Source organism: Myotis myotis, unplaced genomic scaffold (genome assembly GCF_014108235.1).
Source record: "Myotis myotis isolate mMyoMyo1 unplaced genomic scaffold, mMyoMyo1.p scaffold_m19_p_6, whole genome shotgun sequence".
In the NCBI taxonomy this organism is placed as follows: Eukaryota; Metazoa; Chordata; class Mammalia; order Chiroptera; family Vespertilionidae; genus Myotis; species Myotis myotis.
In genome coordinates, this window is record NW_023416368.1 from 96247862 (window position 1) to 96266330 (window position 18469).

The 18469-nt window shown below is 48.7% G+C and overlaps 2 protein-coding genes across 10 annotated transcripts in view; one reads left to right on the forward strand and one right to left on the reverse strand.

Annotated features, from left to right (window-relative positions):
- Positions 1–1818: 1818 nt before the first annotated feature.
- Positions 1819–10158, reverse strand: JMJD4 (jumonji domain containing 4). Of its 4 annotated transcripts, none has more exons than XM_036313800.1 (6): positions 9671–10158; positions 9252–9417; positions 7230–7355; positions 6640–6886; positions 5971–6045; positions 1819–5648 (listed from the first exon to the last, which is right to left on the reverse strand). In XM_036313800.1, exons 1-6 carry the CDS (start codon positions 9933–9935, stop codon positions 5349–5351), a joined length of 1179 nt encoding a protein of 392 aa, XP_036169693.1. In that variant the 5' UTR covers positions 9936–10158; the 3' UTR covers positions 1819–5348. The 4 variants fall into 4 exon arrangements, with proteins under 4 accessions (XP_036169693.1, XP_036169692.1, XP_036169695.1 ...); XM_036313799.1 differs by having other exon boundaries at positions 5971–6117; XM_036313802.1 differs by lacking the exon at positions 9252–9417 and having other exon boundaries at positions 5971–6117.
- A 160-nt stretch (positions 10159–10318) lies between these two features.
- SNAP47 (synaptosome associated protein 47) overlaps positions 10319–18469 on the forward strand; it is a 104750-nt gene continuing 96599 nt past the window's right edge. For all 6 annotated transcript variants that reach the window (XM_036313795.1, XM_036313793.1, XM_036313792.1 and 3 more), the window contains exon 1: positions 10319–10588. The gene's annotated coding sequence lies outside the window, so the exon portion shown is untranslated. The remainder of the gene's footprint in view (positions 10589–18469) is intronic.

Consider the following 18469-nt stretch of genomic DNA (forward strand, 5'->3'; position numbering starts at 1 on the left):
CAGCTCTGGCTGTAGTTATTATCATTTTCAGAAGAACAACTTTTGCTTTATTTTTTTTTTCTGTTCTCTATTATTCCCCTTCTGTTCTAATATTTTTTAGCTTTACTTTTTTAGTTCACAATGGGCATCTTCTGACTCTTGGCAATTGCCAGCCTCAGGACCACTTCTATAGGGTGTGGCTCATCAGGTAGCTAGACAGAAGTGGCCCTAGCCAGCCAGGCACCTCCCTCCCAACCTGCCCAGCCCAGGCCACTTCCAGACTTGTCTCACCATTAGACCTCTGTTCTGGCTGTGTATGATGCCAGACTGTTGACAGGCTGACCTGGATTCCTAGGGCTCACTTGCTGCTTTGGGTGCCTATTGCTCTCTGGGAACCAGAGGACTAGCTGTCCCTTTGCAGGTACAGGTGGGTTCCTGTCACCTAGGCCCATAGGCAGCCAGAGCACCCACTAGGTCTGAAGACTGCAGTTCTCATGTCTACATTACCTGCCTGTGAACTTCCCAGGGTCCTGGCCCAGCCTCTCACCTCTCTAGCCTTTGTCAGCACATGGAATTGCAAAGATCCTATCATCAAGTCTTGCCTACCCCTCCTCTGGGAGAGACCCACCCATCACATAAGTGGCTCTTCACCAGGTGAACAGGAGACAGCGAAGTCCCACTGATGTTCTCTGGCTCCCCTGCAAGTGCCAGACACAAAGGATTTTGAGACCACAGGAGATGGGGTCAGTGGGAAGGGAAGATTTCAGAGGAGATATGATTGGATTTTTGTATAAAAGGTAAAAAAAAAATCTTATTACAATATTGGTTGTGAAAAGTGAAAGCTACACTTGAGTATTATATTGAAGTACTAGAGGTCCAGTGCACAAAATTAGTGCAGTTGGGGGGGGGGTGCCCCTTGCCCAGCCTGCACCCTCCAATCTGGGACTCCTCGGGGATGTTTGACAGCCAATTTAGATCCCTGTGGGATCGGGCCTAAACTGGCAGTCAGACATCCCTCACAATCCGGGACTGCTGGCTCCTAACCGCTTGCCTGCCTGCCTGGTTGCCCCTAAATCGCTTCTGCCTGTCAGCCTGATCCCCCCTAACCGCTCCCCTGATGGCCTGATTAACACCTAACTGCTCCCCTGCCAGCCCAATCGCCTCCAACTGTCCTCCCCTGCCGGCCTGGTAGCCCCAAACTACCCTCCCCTGCCGACCTGATCTCACCCCCAACTTCCCTCCCCTGCAAGCCTGGTCCCCCACACCAACTGCCTTCCCTGCTGGCCTGGTTGCCCCCAACTGCCCTCCCCTGCTGGCCTGATCTCTCCCCCAAGTGGCCCTCCTCTGCTGGCCAATTTGGTTCTGACTAGTCTCTTTCTATGCCAATCAGCATCAAAAGCTCTGCTTCCTAGGCAGCCATTGGCTCCTCACACTTCACCCAGATTTGGTTCTGACTGGTCAGTTTCTATGCCAGTCAGCGTCTCTGGGCCTATCAATGGGGCCTGATCAGAAAGGTGGGGCTGATCAGTAGCCCTAGTGGAGGCCTGGAGAGAAATGGAGGCGCAGCTGCTGGAGAGAAAGAGAGAGGCAAGTGCTGATCAGCAGCTGCCACAGAGGCTACTTCTTCTCTCTTCAAGCCTCTCTCCAGGCCTGATTTGCACACCCCTCAGCAGTCAGTGCTGGGTCGCCATGGCAACCCAGCGCTGACTGCAGGACTGACTTCCGGTTGGTTGAGCCTCTGGTCATGATGGACCAGGGTTTTTACATATTAGGATGTTTCTACTATAGCCTGGAAGTTGTGGTTTTGCTCTTCATTTCCTGTTAAATCAGACTCATTCCTTGTAAGTTTTGCAGAACCATTCATTTATTTTAGGTGGGAGAAGGGCCAGCTCCCTCCCTGGACCTGAGGCACATGCCCAAGTCTCACTTCCTCAGAGGACAGGTTCATTCCAGTGTTGTGAACCTGGGCAAGGAGCAGAGACAGCCCCTCAGAATTCCTGGGATTAGAGGTTGAAGGTACTTACACAGGCAGAGCTACAGCCCCTGAAATTGGGCGTCTTTAAAAATAGCACTTGTCAGGGCCACTTCCTGCCCCAGGACAGTGGCTGCCTTTCTACACTTTGAGGAAAAAGGGACACTTTCTGCTTCCCTTGCTGAGGTATCTTTTGACTGCCAACTGGGGAACTCTAGTTTTTAAGGTCAAACTGGAATTCATCAGCACTAAATGGGAAAAATTGTAAAATAGATTAAAACATACAATGTAGAAAGGAAAAGGCCAGAGGAAGATTAGCCAAGAAAACGAGGGCAGGCAGGACTCCATCCTGTCCCAAGGGCCCTGCAGTTGGCCTTTCACCTAGATTTGAATCGTCCTGGGAGAGAACCTCTAGCCGCCCACCCCCTCAATTCAGGTACAGTGTTCACTCCCTTCCTGCTCGCCCTGAGGAATGTGCTTCCATTTTGTCATGGGGGTGTAACCTTTGCAGTGGGGTGAGCTGATAGATGTAGCCTGGTGGGCAGTGGGGAGTGCAAGCAGGACTGATGTCACAAGCAGCAGGACACATCATTACCAATTGAATACTGCAGTGCTTCCAACCCTAGGGAAAGACACCTATCTTAAGCTCACATGAGCACTCTCTGGGGCTTTCCCCAGGATCAGGGCTTAAGGGCTAACAGCAGACTCAGCAGGGAGCTTCTGGGACAAACACAACCTCCAGTCTATCACTTATTTTAAGAGCTCCAGAATATACAGCATGTAAAGGCAGGAGCAGGGTGAAATGTGGGGCAGTTGAGTTATCCCTTCCCCCATGATGGCTACAATTATCCCCTGTGCAGGGCCCAGTGACTGTGCAAGTAGATATAGTAGAGAGCAAAATGGTGCAAGTGACTGTTCAACCAGTGATTGTGAGGTGATTATTGATGGCTTAGTGGAACTCGGATAGTGTAGGACTAATGTTCAAGGAAAGACTGAATTGACATGCATCAGTAGTTGTTGACTTGCAGTGAATGTGCAAGCACTGGTTCACAGTGGTGCAGTATGGGAGCTGGAAAGAGCAGAATGGTGAATAGCGGATGGTAACCAGAAAGTGTTCAGAGTGGCTCTTGCACAGGGAGTGTGCAACAAGATACTGTTTAACAGCACACGGTGGCTGTGAAAAGCGAGTTGTGAGCATTAGAAAAGCAGCTGTTAAATGCCACAGAGGGTGTGCTGGAGGAAAAGTTGGACGGAGTGAGATGCATGCACACAGATTGGTTGTTGAGCTGCACATGGTGAGTGGGTAAAAGTTGACTGTGAATGGCAAACACTGGGTGTGCAAAGTGTGAGGTTGAATGGAGAATGAGACCGTGACTCTTGAATTACACAGAGTGTGCAGTTATTAAATAGTAGAGAGGGCATGCAAACAGTGGAAGTAGGTTGGTATAGAACAAGTGTGCAATGGGTGGTTGCAGAATTACACAGCGATATGAATAGTTTAGTCACACACTGTGGCAAACCCATGGTTGAAAAACACCCAGGAGCCCTAGCTGGTTTGGCTCAGTGGATAGAGCGTCGGCCTGCAGATCGAAGGGCCCCAGGTTCGAATCTGGTCAAAAGGACGTAACTTGGTTGCAGGCTTCTCCCCAGCCCAGGCCCTGGTCGGGGCTCATGCGGGAGGTAACCAATCAATGTATTTCTCTCACATCAATATTTCTCTCTCTCTAAAAATCAATGGAAAAATATCCTCGGGTGAGGATTAAAAACAAACAAAACACTCAGGGAATTGTACTGAGGGAGTCAAATGGAAGAGCATGGGTGCAGGCGAGTACACCAAGGGGGTGTTATTGGATTGCCTGTAGTAACTGTGCAAGGAGACTGCTGAATGTCAGTGTGGGTGTGTTAAGAAGTGGGTGCTGGAGTAAGCAGTGACTGCTGAATCCAAATGAACAAGCAGGGTGATGACACTGGTCATATTTATATGCCAAAGTGGCAAGGCCACAGCACCACTTGGTCAAACACCAGTGTGGCTACGCCCTCAAAGGTTTTTAGATGAGATTCATGTTTAACTCAGCAGACTGAGTAAAGCAAATGACCCTGCCATAATGTGGGTGGGCCCTGTCTAATCAGTTGAGGCTTTAAGAGCAAGGACCAAGGTTTATGAAGAAGCAATTTTGCCTCCAGACTACAACACAGAAACTTTGCCGGAGCCCAGCCTTTGGATCCAAGAATATAATGTCAACTCTTCTCTGGGGCTCCAGCCTTCTCTGCCGATTCACACTCACCAGCCCCATCTCTTTTCATACAGCTTGGTTCCGCTTCCCTGGAGAGCATGCATACCATCACAGTGGCACACAGGTGTGCAGGGGGTAGCAATTGGATGGTGCAAATAAGCATGCGGAGGTTAAAATGTAGAACAGTGTGTAATAATTGATTTGCTTGGCACAGAAGAGATGTGTAAGTGTTGGGAAATGGAAAGAATGAGTGTGCAGAATGGTGATTGCAACAAGTAGGTGGGTGGTGCAGAATGGATGTGCAAGGTGTGGAAGAGGCCTGGGCTCCATCTGGCCTACAGGTAGATCCTCTTACTGCTGGTTGGGAGCAAAGGGCTGTCCCTGAATGAAGTCTCTGAAGGGGAAGGTGTTGCTGCAGCAAGCAAAAGAGAGGCAACAGGTGTTCTGACTTGCCACTTACTGTCAGTAGGGCTGAGTGTCCCCTGAATACAGTGCCGGTGATACCTGAAGGGTTGGCCTAGAGCACAGACCAATATGACATCTCTGGCTCAGGACCTTGCCAAGGGGGCGAGGGGCCAGTGGAGAAAAGGAGGGAGCTATTTGAACAGTGCTTCGAATGTGGGATAGACATAGGTCCTGCAGCATGGAGGTGCCTTGGGCCCGTCTCTACCCAACTCCAGGGGGCTTGCTCCAGAGGAATTGGCGTGGACTCTGGGGGGTGTGATGCTACTGTAGAGTGGGCATGCAAGACAATTCGTTACCCTGTGCTGCTGTGGATGGGAAGCCCATCAGCTTGGTGCTGGTCTCTGCGAAGGGCAGGCTAGGGACACCAAGAAAAATCAGCCACATGCTGCTCACACTCCTGAGTCCCCAGCATACCCACAGCCTTGCCACAGGTCCAAGCTACCAACTCTTCACCCACCCCCTCACCAGATCTGAGTCCTCAGTCCTGCTGGGCTTTCCAAGGACAAGGAACCTGGACCCTCTGGACAGGCACTGAAGTCTGGGATGCCAGGACAGTACCAGACCCTTAAGAGCAGGAACCATATCTGGGAGGCTACATGTCCCAGCCCACAGAGGATGGAGCTTTATTTCTGAAAGGGACCCTGGCGCAGGGCCTTGAGGGTCCTTGTCAGGCTGCCAACTAACGCTCATGGCACACACTAAAGAGGCTCTGTGGTGGCCAGGGCCTCCTGCAGCTGCTGTAGGAGGTCCTCTGGTTGCGGCAAAAACCTGCTGGTGTCCACTCTCTGGAAGTCGGGGTTGACCACCACAGATGCCAGCACCTCAGCAATCCGGCTGATGTCGAAAATGGTGTGCTGGAGGCCCAGCCCAAAGTCCTCACTGCACTGCAGTTCACCAGGGCCTATCTTCTTCACTAGGAGGAGCCTCCTTTCAGCAATGACCTTGAGGAACTGGTAAAATTCTTCAAAATTAATTCCAGAGCAGGACTTCATGATGACCTGGAGCAGAAAGGAGAGGCCAGTGAGCTACTGCTCACCTGCAACTCTAGGCAAGTTTCTGCTGACTGTGGACAGAGTCCCAGCTGCAAAGGATCCCAAGCCATGGACCAGTTTTTGAGGATGGAGACAGATACCTGGGGGCCAGCCAGTGATGGATTGGTCTGAGCCCTGGTTATCTGCCTCAGCCCCAGATTGACCCTCTTACCAGCAGACCAGGTAGCCACCTCACCCCCCACTGCAGCCTGTCTCTGGTGAGCTCCCGCCAACCTCCCACGCCTTGGCCTCTCCCTGTCCCCAGTCTTGTCCAGGCCAAACACCCCACCTGGCAGTGGTGGTGCCAGTCTGGCATGGTGTCCCTCCACTCGCTGACTTCTTGCTGCACGGCACACAGCTCCTGCTGCAGGAAATGCCACATGTTGGCCAGGTTACAGCCATTGACCCAGTTATGGTTGATGGAGATAGTGTCCTCCTGGAAGAGGCAGATTGCATGCTGTCCCCAAAAGCCCACAGGGGCACTGTCCCCTCCCCCATCCTGAGGCCCTCCCAGCCCTCCTCAGCTGAGAAAGGCTCACCCTCCTATCTCCCAGTGGGTGTCAGCAGGCAAGAGGGAACCGAGTCTGGGACCATCTGAGTCCATAGCTAGTCCAGGGTGAGGCTCCCCAGGGGCTGGACAACCCTACTGTGTGAGGACTAGGAAAGTAATGTGGGAGGGATGGAACCCTTAGCAGTGCTGTGTGGGGTCAACAAGCCTACACATGGGCCCAGCCTCACTATGGCCTGCCTTACCACCCAGAGGGACAAGCTGCCAACTGTGGAGTCAGTAGGGACGCCACAGCCCTCTATCCTCAGGAAGCATCAAGAAAAGTCCAAGAGCAGGCTGAGAGGCCCAGTTGAAAGGGGGTCAAGGCCAGCCTGGTAAAACCCCATGGCATCTCTCCCTGCCTGCCCAGACTACCCCTTGGGCACGTGAAGCAGGGTGTACCCACCCTACCAGATTGTGGACTTGGTGGTGCCACCCGCTGGGCACAAACACCATCTCGCCTGCCTCCTGCGTGACCTCTAGCACAGGATGCAGGTGGCTATCCAGGAATTCAGGGGCGGTCACATCGTAGGGTAGGCCACCGTGGCAATCCCGCAGGGCTTCTTCTTGCCCTGGTGGGAAGAAGAACCACTTTTTCCTCCCGCAGATGTTGACAGACCAGCTGAAGGAGCGGAAAATGTCGGCATGGAACGGCGACCTGCGAAGAGTCCCTGTTGATGTCTCATGGCCTGGGCATGGGCTTTGGTTCTTCCAAATAAACTGGCCACACTCAGAGGCTCAAGGTCCCCAGCTCTCACACCTATCTGTGAGCCACACGGGTGAGCCAGACCTTCCCCACTTCAGAATATCCCGCAGGAGGGACACAGGTTCTGAGCAGAGCCACGAAAGAAGGAAATGGGCTTGGAAATGCCAGACCTGGCAGCTGACTCCCTGGCCTGGCCAAGAGCAATCTCACAGAGGCTCTGAGAGTGCCCACATGGCTCAGGAGAGTGATCAGGGACAAGGTGCAGGGCAGTGGGTGGGAGTGGATACACGGTTACCAGGTGCCAGCGGGCCCCATGTAGATGAAACGGTAGTCGTCCACGTCCAGGGTGTCCCAGTACTCGTTGAGCCAGTCGGACGAGAAGTACACGGGCAAGGTGAATAAGCCCTCGGCAGAGGAGTACCTTCAGAGAGCAAGTGGCATGAGGATGCTGCCATCTCCATGCTCCCAAACCCAATGGTCACTGATATGAGGGCCCCTGAGCTGCCTTCCAGGGCCAGCACCAACTGCCAGGCTGAGTGGGGCCACTTCATATGACCCAACCCTGGTTCGTCCATCAGATGACCCTAGCTGAGCTCACCCAAAATCTGAACCAGGGTGATAAGTAGATGAGACGGCCGAGGGGTGCTGTGACAGGGTTAGACCACCCATGGAGGTAGCAACCCATGTGCTCTGGGCCCTCCAACACATGGTCCAGGATTTCAGACTGTTGGATTTTAGAGTTGGGTTCTAAATGCATTATTGGAATTACACTGTCTTCTGAACTTGTGGGTCGCTTCGGTGTTTTTACCCATACCAGTGATCTTGACTTTGCTGAGCAGACACAAGGCCACAGGCCCTGGCACAAGGACTGCCATGAACACCAAGGTCCTTTTCACCCTCAGCCTCTCAAATCCTTACTCCATTGGTGGATCCCACAACCCAACTATAGGCTCTCAAACACAGGAGCATGTTAAACCTGCCCAAGGGAGAATGCCAGGCAGGCTCACACATCATGCTTGGTCAGAGGCCAGGAGGAGAACCCTGTACCACCAAACCACTTGGAGTTCCCCCAACACCATGCCTTGTGCACTCAGACCCCTGCCCATTCACAACCCCTGTTCAGACAGTGCCTCCCATGTCTGCCTAGCTCAGGCCTGCTCTGCTCTCTTCATTTTACTGTTGCCAGAACACTCAGTCAAAACCTAATTTCAAACAAACAATGAAGTTTTTAGTACAAGTGTGCCCCATGCACACTGGGATATATTTACACCAAAAAACAATAAACAAATAAAAAAAACCCCCACTCATTGCTTATCTGAAGCTCAAATCCACACTGCATAAGCATCAGGGCCTATGAGTGCCCGAGGGCCAGGATCAGTGTCTGGTCACACCTTAACCACTGTCTACACAGAAAGTTCCATGCCCAATACAAAGAGCTGTGGCAGGAACACGGAGGACATGCTATGGGTGCTGTGGGTGGGGGCTGGCGCTGGCGTGTCTCGCGTATTCTAGCAGTGGTCTTAGAATCATATGAGCCTTAGTTCTAGTCTCATTTTACCTTTGTGAGCCTTAGTTTCCACATCAGCAAACAAGAATTCAATTTGTGCACTCATTCATCCAACATTAATTAAACACCTTTGTGCCAGCTAAGGGGAGTCTGATTAGGATGGTTTCTGCTGGTGAAAAGCATGCCCCTGGGTAGGGGAGATGGAAACAAAACCAGAAGACCCCTTAGAAAGTGGTCACAACAGTGAAAGTGAGATGTTTTCAGAGCAGCATCGCTTGAGCTCCCAGGTGGAAGTGTGTAGAAGGGAGCAGACAAAGAAAGTCCTCTTTGGAGAGTTGGTGCTGCTCAGCAGTGATGGCGATTTTAAGCAGGTGGGCCACAGTTCTGCTGGAAAGGGCAGTTGGACCTTAGTGAGCCTAGCAGTGGGGTGCAGGGCTCAGCAGGCAGCCAGTCAGGAGACTGGCAGCACAACAGGCTGGACCTAGAGAAAGAGGGCTGGAAAGGGAGGCTGATTCCAGGGGGCATCTGAGCAGAGGAAGGCAGGCTGGGTGCTGCCAGTTAGATGGAAGTGCTGAGCAAATGTGACAAAGATGTAATTACCAGAGCCCACCTGCACCTCCACCAATCCCGCTTCTTCACAGCAGCCAACTGCGTGCATACCATGATTTGGCCACACAGTGCTGCAGAGCTGGATTTTTTTAATATGGATTAAAATTCCTAACTGGGGAAAAGAGGAGATCCCCTGTGTGCAGCCAGGACTCACTCAAGCCTGGAAAAAGCAGTGCCGTGGCCATTGCACCACACCTTTACCTGCACAGGTGCCAGTCTTTGAGGTAGAGACAGCCCCGAGGAGAGGAGTAGTCTCTCTGGATGAACTCTTTCCAGTAGCTGATGTAATCTTTGAGGGGCATGTGTTCTTTAGGGTTCGAGTTGTATTCCTGGACCCCGCAGTTTGCCACAGGTACAACTACATCTCCTGAAAAGGGAGGGTCAGGCACATACTTTTCTGAGTCCTCCAGCTTCTTCATTCTCTGATCCTGCCCACCCTCCAACTCACTGCTTATACCGTCTCCGCATGAATTCCTTTGGGAACCCACTCATGCCTTCTCCCCAAACCCTCGGTGGCTACCCTCATTTGCGGCCCTTGTAATATGACTAAGGGAATCTGGCAGGAGGAGAATAAGAGGACCCTGCTCTAGCCCTGTGCTTGCGTTCGCCCTCAGTCCTACCATAATTCTGAAGCAGGTAATCGAAGTCGGGCTTCCCACTGGGTGTCACCCAGTGCTTCCTGCTGCCCCAGTCCTCGGTGAAGGCGCTGGAGAAAACACAGGGCACGTTGGGGAGCAGGTAACTCTTGAAGAAGTCCGTGTAGGAAAAGGAGTCGGGCTTCTCGATAAAGTCCACGCGGTCCGGGGTCGGGCAGACCTTGCTGGGGAGACGCCCCCGGAGGCCTCGGAAATGGCTCTCGGCGAACACGCGCGTCTCCCTGTCCATGCCACGCCAGGCTCTGCATCCATGGGGTGCGGGGCTGCTGAGGGCGGAGGGAGCGGCTCAGGAGGGAACAAAGTGTTCCATCCGGGGATGGAGAAGTTTCGGGCGGGGAGGATCGGGAGGGGAGGGGAGGGTCTACCGAGAGCTGAGGGGCTGGGGGCGGGGGGGCCGGGCCGGGCAGCTTCGGAGGACTGAGTGCCAGTGCCGCCGCCGCCGCCGCCGCGAAGCCGGAAGCCGGCCTCGGGACTCCCACCGCCAGGCGTGTTAACCTGGGAGGTGAAAGGAAGTACTTCTTAAAACTACTTCCGCACAGACGCCTTGGGTACCCGCGCGCTGGCGGGAACGAGATAGCGAGGCACACACCAGCGCCAGAGGAACCAAGACGCCCCAGACAGAGTTCCTGCCGGAGCCGGTGCCGCGGAGCGCAGGGCCCTGAGCGCATGCGCACAACGCGGCGGCTCTCCCCGGTGCCGGTACGGCGGCCTGGGACGGCCCTCAAACACCCGACCGAGCTCCGGTCCACACCGCGCCTGAGCTTTTCAAACGGCGCCCACCCCGTGTCTCGTCATCTTCGCGCCTCAAGACTCAGGAGCGCGTCGTCCCTAGTCTATCTGGCAGTGAGGACCCCTCCTCTTTCCAGTGCCCCAGGGACTGCGGTAGGTGGTGGGTTGTGGGCCGGGCTGAGAAAGGGACAGAAGGGCCAAAGGTGGGGTACTGGGGGATAGTGAAGGACTAAGGAGATGATGGGGGACCTGGAGAGGACGGTGGGGGCGCAAGGGGAATAAGAGGGCCTAGGACTAGGGAGATTGTGGGAATCTAGAGGAGATAATGGGGGCGTATGGTGCTGGTGGAAACCTGGAGGGAATAATGAAGGGCCCTAGACTCTAGGTCAAGGAGGACTCTAGGAGCCTAGAGGAACCAGGGGGACCTGGAGGGGATGATGGGAGCCTAGGGGGGATGGCGGAGACCTGAAGGATGGGGGAGGGGGGTTGGAGAGAGAGCGGGGACTTGGAGGGGTTGGTAGTTGCCTGGAAGATGCTAGGAGGGATTGTGGAGTAATAGGAAGACTTGAAAAGAGGGTGTGGTGATCAAGGATGGGGATTTGAGCTTGCATATCCCACAGGCCTAAAATGGAGGGACATGAGTGGAAAGGTGGTGGGGGTGACATTTCACGTCTCAACATATGGGAGAAATCAGTGTCCTACCCTCACAAACCTACCCACCTCAGCATGGAAAGAAAGAAACCAGACTCGTTACTGTGTGAACTTGTCAGATTGAATACACGTATGTGGAGCGTCAGCAAGAGAGAACAGAGTTGGGCACAACTTCACACATCTCCAACATAGTAAGGCAGAAGAAAAAACAAATAAGACCTCTCTCCCATTTCTTGGAGGGAAAGATGCATCCTCCCTCCCCCTCATGCTCCCTTCCTCCTCCCCTCCCCTCTCCCTTCCCTCCTCTCCTGCTTCCTTCCCTCCTTCCCTTTTCCCTCACCCCCTTCCCCTTCCTCTCCTCCTTCCCCTCCATTTCCTCCCCTTCCCCTTTCCTCTTCCTTTCTACTTTCTTTAAAAAGCAATGGAAAAAATATCTTTGGGTGAGGATTAACAACAACAAAAAAGAACATGGGAGAGATGGGACTGGGGGTGGATATTGTGTGGCAAGTGGAGCAGTGGGAGGTGTGTGATCTGTGTCCCATCTGCCTGTGTGCTTAAGGTGTGGCATTCTTCATTGGGCTGGTTAGTTTAGGGCAGACAGTGAGAACACAAGGGGAAGGCTAAATGGAGAAAAACAGTCACCCATAATCCCATCCAGAGATGAGCATGTTTTCCATTTTGATGTAGAGCTATCATTCCAGATATGTGTTCATTCATTTATTCATTCCTTTGTATTCTCTTCCTCCCTGCACACTCACACAGTTGTGGATCATGGGGGGCAGAGGGGCAAAGTATTCACAAGTATGCTAGTATAAAGATTTGGGAAATATGGGTCAAAGTTTTCCCCATGGGAGAAATGAAATTCAGTTGGGTATTGCCTGGGAGGAATCCAGCTCCTGAAGGTGTGTGGTTGAGAGTAAATTTCCTAAGAAAGGAGAGGCTTTGGGCCAGCAGGTCCACATGCTCCCCAAGGTTGTCCCTCAAGGGTAAGAGATAGGCCCTTTTTTGAGCATTGGCTGTTCCAGGCATTTGTGTTGTATTTCGCTTAGCCCACACGGTGACCTAGCACGAGCAGTGTCAACACCACTGTACACACAAGTCTCTGACAGAACCAGTGAGAGCAGGTCTGTGTCCCTCAAAGGCCACTAGACGGCAGCCTTAGCATCACCTGGAACTGGTGAGAAATGTACATGCTTGGGCCCCACTCAGACATACTGTGGTCACATCCTGGGGAGTCACATCCCTCGGGTTGGGTACTTCCCTGTGAAACACCCCTCAGAGGGTCAGCAAGAAAACAGCAGGAGGGAGTTTAAAAGTAAGCACTTTGTAGTGCTTACTTTTGTAGGAAATGCAGTGGGAATTACATAAAGTCCTATTTACTCTGAGGAGCTAGTAAGATGGGGCACGCCCTGTGAATACACCATGCTGCTACAGTAAAACATCCAAATAGCACTTGGAACCTCCCAGGTTGAAAGTGGGTGCCTCTGAGGAGCAGGAGATGAAGGTAATGGAAAAGGCTGGCCATGGCACTTGGAGACACTGCTCCCACTGTTCTGACTCTAAGCCTTCTTGTGGTCAGGAGTTATTGGAAGGTGTGTAAAATGTTGCTGGTTCTGTTACTCTGGAAATTAACTAAAAATAGGTGTTTACTTGATACTTTTTCACTGTAGGCACAGTTCTGATGCAAGAACTGAAAGAGATGTTATACTAAATACCGTGCATCATAAGTGTGGTCCAGTAACCTAGAGCATCATTCTGCCGATGAGCTCCAAACATCCTTGGGAGCCTTGTCATGACCTTCCCTTCCCATTTCAGCTCTACTTTCAGGGTTCATGCAAGTCTGTAAGTCTTTCACTAGAAGATGTAGGTTCTAGATTACAGCGGGTGAGGACCAAGTAAGGACTCCAGAACTCAGCATATATTGGACCTGCATCAGCACATAAAGGAGGAAAGCAGTCCACAGTGGACAGTTGATGTTTCCACATGGCATGGGATTCACTTAGCACAGTGCTGATGAACCTATGACACGCGTGTCAGAGGTGACACGCAAACTCATTTTTTTGGTTGATTTTTCTTTGTTAAATGGCATTTAAATATATAAAATAAATATCAAAAATATAAATCTTTATTTTACTCTGGTTGCAAATATCAAAAAATTTCTATATGTGATACGGCACCAGAGTTAAGTTAGGGTTTTTCAAAATGCTGACATGCCGAGCTCAAAAGGTTCGCCATCACTGACTTAGCAGATAATTCCTGGGTGCCTGGATGTGCTGGCACTGTGCACAAGGCAATCTCTGCATGATTGCTTCTCCAGTATGCAGACCCAGTTGTCCCTCATGTGAGCACATTTATAGGCTCTTAAGAGTTGTGGTGAGTGCTGTGGTTGATGAGGGCTCCATGATGAGGCTCCATTTTGGGAGAGATGATGTCACTGGGGCAAAGGCCATTCAGTGTCCTGGAGCAGCAGGTTCAGGGTTGACCAGGGCTGTGAGCATGCTGCTGTGATGGAGGCCTGAGATACTTGGCCCCCGACATTTGTCAGACATGAAAACACTGAAAACCATGGTGACACTGATGTCATAGTCAACCCCTAATTCTGAAAGTAGAAACCTTTGGCATTTTTCACAATCTAGCAGGTTGTGTGCATGGTAGGTATGTTGGTCATAACCGGCTGGGGCCTGTGGCACCTGCGTCCTGTCCTGTGAGAGGTCAGTCCCACGCAGCAATGTTCGGCATTTTGTCTGTGCTTGCCTCAGAATACCCAGGTGAGTGCCCCTCTCACTAGGGAGAAAGGGCTGATGAAGATGCAGGTGCCTTAAGGTTCCCTGTCTCCTGCTTGAGCCGTTGGCATAGAGGAAAGGCAAGACCTTGCTCCCATGATGAGCTTCTGCAAGGTCCAGCGTGTGTGGAGAGCTCATAGGTCAGGTCCTTCAAGAAGATAACACTGTCCTCTGTTCAGAGGTCAGGAGTCAAGACAGCTGAGGAACTCCTTGCTGACTTGCCAGTGACATAAGAGCGTGGACTTTCTGGCTCCTTCAGAGTCTCCTGGGATGAGAGTGTGAGGCTGTTGTTGCCTGCATTTTTATTTTATCTTTTCACCCTTTTTTTTCTTTTTAAATCTTTACTGTTGAGAGTATTACAGATGTTCCCATTTTTCTCCCCCATTGCTCCCTCTCCCCCTCCCCCCACCCCACCTGGTTCCTATCACGCCCTGCCCCAGGCCTTTACCACCCTTTTGTCTGTGTCCATAGGTAAGATCTTTGGTTAATCTCTTCCTGCCCCCTACCCCCTTCCCTCTGAGATTTGTCAGTCTGTTCCATATTTTCATGCCTCTGATTCTATTTTATTCACCAGTTTATTTTGTTCATTAGATTTCTTCTTGGTTTATTTTGATTTTCAGATTTAATTGTTGATAGATATGTATTTATTGCCATTTTATAGTTCATATTTTTTATTTTCTTCCTCCTCCTCCTCCTCCTCCTCCTCTTCTTCAAAAATACCCTTCAACATTTCATGTAATACTGGTTTGATGGTGATGAACTCCTTTAGCTTTTTCTTGTATGTGAAGCTCTTTATCTGACCTTCAATTCTAAATGATAGCTTTGCTGGGTAAAGTAATCTTGGTTGTAGGTCTTTACTATTCATCACCTTGAATATTTCTTGCCACTCCCTTTTGGCCTGCAAAGTTTCTGTTGAGAAATCAGTTGATAGCTGTATGGATGCTCCCTTGTAGGTAATGGGCTGCTTTTCTCTTGCTGCTTTAAAGATACTCTCTTTGTCTTTAACCCTTGGCATTTTAATCTGATGTGTCTTTGTGTGGGCCTCTCTGGGTTCCTCCTATTTGGGACTGTCTGCACTTCCTGGACTTATAAGTCTATTTCTTTCACTAGGTAGGGGAAGTTTTCTGTCATTCTTTTTTTTTTTTTTTTTTTTTTTTTTTTTTTTTTTTTTTTTACAGTTAAGCCTTTTTATTTAAAACTTGGTATTGGACGTTAACTTTTGCACAGTTCTGAGCACTATTAACAATATCAGTAAAGTATTTTGACAGATCAATGGAAAGTTAAAATTCTGAATTTAACATCAACACACTTCATTTTTGATTCAGAAAGATAAAATCATATTTTCAAAGTAAAAATAAAATAAAGTGAAATAAAAAATAAATAAAATTGCTCTCAGTTCAAAAACATTTAATTAGTTTCCTTGTCTAATTTTAAAAATCAGAAGATACATAAATTTAACCAAAAAAATATTTTTTTCCACTTAGAAGCATTTATAGGCCAACATTATTAAAGCTTAAATTTTTTCTTTTGCTTTCCCCCCCCCCCACTTCATTATTTTTTTTTTTTTTTTTTTTTTTTGCTTAAAGTATTACAAAGGGTATTACATATGTGTCCATTTTATCCCCCCGCCCTAGACAGTCCCCTAGCCTCCCCTATCCCCCCATGTCTTATGTCCACTGGTTATACTTCTATGCATGCATACAAGTCCTTTAGTTGATCTCTTACCCCCCTACCTCCTGCCCCGCAACCCTCCCCGGCCTTCCTGCTGCAGTTTGACAATCTGCTTGAGGCAGCTCTGCCTCTGTATCTATTATTGTTCAAAAGTTTATAATGGTCTCTATTATCCATGAATGAGTGAGATCATGTGGTATTTTTCCTTCATTGACTGGCTTATTTCACTTAGCATAATGCTCTCCAGTTCCATCCATGACGTTGCAAATGGTAAGAGTTCCTTCCTTTTTAGAGCAGCATAGTATTCCATCGTGTAGATGTACCACAGTTTTCTAATCCATTCATCTACTGATGGGCACTTAGGCTGTTTCCAGATCTTAGCTATGGTGAATTGTGCTGCTATGAACATAGGGGTGCATATATCCTTTCTGATTGGTGTTTCTGGTTTCTTGGGATATATTCCTAGAAGTGGGATCACAGGGTCAAATGGGAGTTCCATTTTCAGTTTTTTAAGGAAACTCCATACTGTCTTCCATAGTGGCTGCACCAGTCTGCATTCCCACCAGCAGTGCACAAGTGTTCCTTTTTCTCCACATCCTCTCCAGCACTTGTCGTTTGTTGATTTGTTGATGATAGCCAGTCTGACAGGTGTGAGATGGTACCTCATTGTTGTTTTGATTTGCATCTCTCGGATGATTAGTGACTTTGAGCATGTTTTCATATGTCTCTTGGCTTTCTGAATGTCCTCTTTTGAAAGGTGTCTATTTAGGTCCTTTGCCCATTTTTTGATTGGATTGTTTATCTTCCTTTTGTTAAGTTGTATGAGTTCCCTATAAATTTTGGAGATTAGGCCCTTATCGGATATGACATTGGCAAATATGTTTTCCCACACAGTGGGTTTTCTCGTTGTTTTGTTGATGGTTTCTTTTGCTGTGCAGAAGCTTTTTATTTTGATGTAGTCCCATTTGTTCATTTTCTCTTTAGTTTCAAGTGCCCTAGGAGCTGTATCAGTGAAGAAATTGCTTCGGCATATGTCTGAGATTTTGTTGCCTTTGGATTCTTCTAGAATTTTTATAGTTTCCTGTCGTACATTTAAGTCCTTTATCCATTTTGAGTTTATTTTTGTGTATGGTGTAAGTTGGTGGTCTAGTTTCATTTTCTTGCATATATCTGTCCAATTTTCCCAGCACCATTTATTGAAGAGACTATCTTGGCTCCATTGTATGTTCTTGCCTCCTTTGTCAAATATTAATTGAGCATATTGGTTCGGGCCGATTTCTGGGCTCTCTATTCTATTCCATTGATCTATATGCCTATTCTTGTGCCAGTACCAGGCAGTTTTGAGAACAGTGGCTTTGTAATACATCTTGATATCTGGTATTGAGATCCCACCTACTTTGGTCTTTTTCAGGATTGCTGCAGCTATTTGAGGTCTTTTTTTATTCCAGATGAATTTTTGGAGAGTTCGTTCTAGATCTCTGAAGTATGCCGTTGGTATTTTAATGGGAAGTGCGTTGAATTTATAGATTGCTTTGGGTAGTATGGACATTTTAATGATGTTGATTCTACCAATCCATGAACATGGTATGTTCTTCCATCTGTTTATGTCTTCCTCTATATCTTTTTTCAACGTCCTGTAGTTTTCTGAGTAGAGGTCTTTTACCTCTTTAGTTAAGTTTATTCCTAGGTAGCTTAATTTTTTTGGTGCGATGGTAAACGGGATTGTTTTTATAATCTCTCTTTCTGAAAGTTCACTATTGGTGTATAGAAATGCCTCGGATTTCTTGGGGTTAATTTTGTATCCTGCTACATTGCCAAATTCATGTATTAAGTCCAGTAGCTTTTTGATGGAGTCTCTAGGGTTTTGTATGTATAATATCATGTCGTCTGCAAATAAGGACAGTTTTACTTCCTCTTTTCCAATTTGGATGCCTTTTATTTCTTCTTCTGGCCGAATTGCAATGGCTAACACTTCCAGTACTATGTTGAACAGGAGTGGTGAGAGGGGGCATCCCTGTCTTGTTCCTGTTCTTAGGGGAAATGGTGTTAGTTTTTGTCCATTGAGTATGATGTTGGCTGTGGGCCTGTCATATATGGCTTTTATTATGTTGAGGTATGATCCTTCTACTCCCACCTTGCTGAGAGCTTTTATCAAAAATGGGTGTTGAATTTTGTCAAATGCTTTTTCTGCATCAATTGATATGACCATGTGGTTTTTTTCTTTCAATTTGTTTATGTGATATATCACGTTTATTGATTTGCGGATATTGTACCATCCTTGCATCCCTGGGATAAATCCTACTTGGTCATGGTGTATGATCTTTCTGATGTACTGCTGGATCCGATTTGCTAAGATTTTGTTGAGGATTTTGGCATCTATGTTCATGAGGGATATTGGCCTGTAATTCTCTTTCATTGTGTTGTCTTTACCTGGTTTTGGTATTAGGGTGATGCTGGCTTCATAGAATGAGCTTGGAAGTGTTCCTTCCTCTTGAATTTTTTGTAGTAGTCTGAGGATGATAGGTTTTAGTTCTTCCTTGAATGTTTGGTAAAACTCCCCTGTGAAGCCGTCTGGTCCTGGGCTTTTGTTTGATGGAAGCTTTTTGATGACTGCTTCAATTTCTTCCATAGTTATTGGCCTGTTGAGATTTTTAGATTCTTCCTGATTGAGTTTTGGAATGTTGTATTTTTCTAGGAATTTGTCCATTTCCTCCAGGTTGTCTAGTTTGTTGGAGTAGAGCTGTCCATAGTATTTTTTAACAATCATTTGTATTTCTGTGGGGTCTGTTGTTATTTCGCCTCTATCGTTTCTGATTTTGTTTATTTGGGTCCTCTCTCTTTGCTTCTTGGTGAGTCTGGCTAGAGGTTTGTCAATCTTGTTTATCCTTTCAAAGAACCAGCTCTTGGTTTCATTGATTTTCTGTATTGT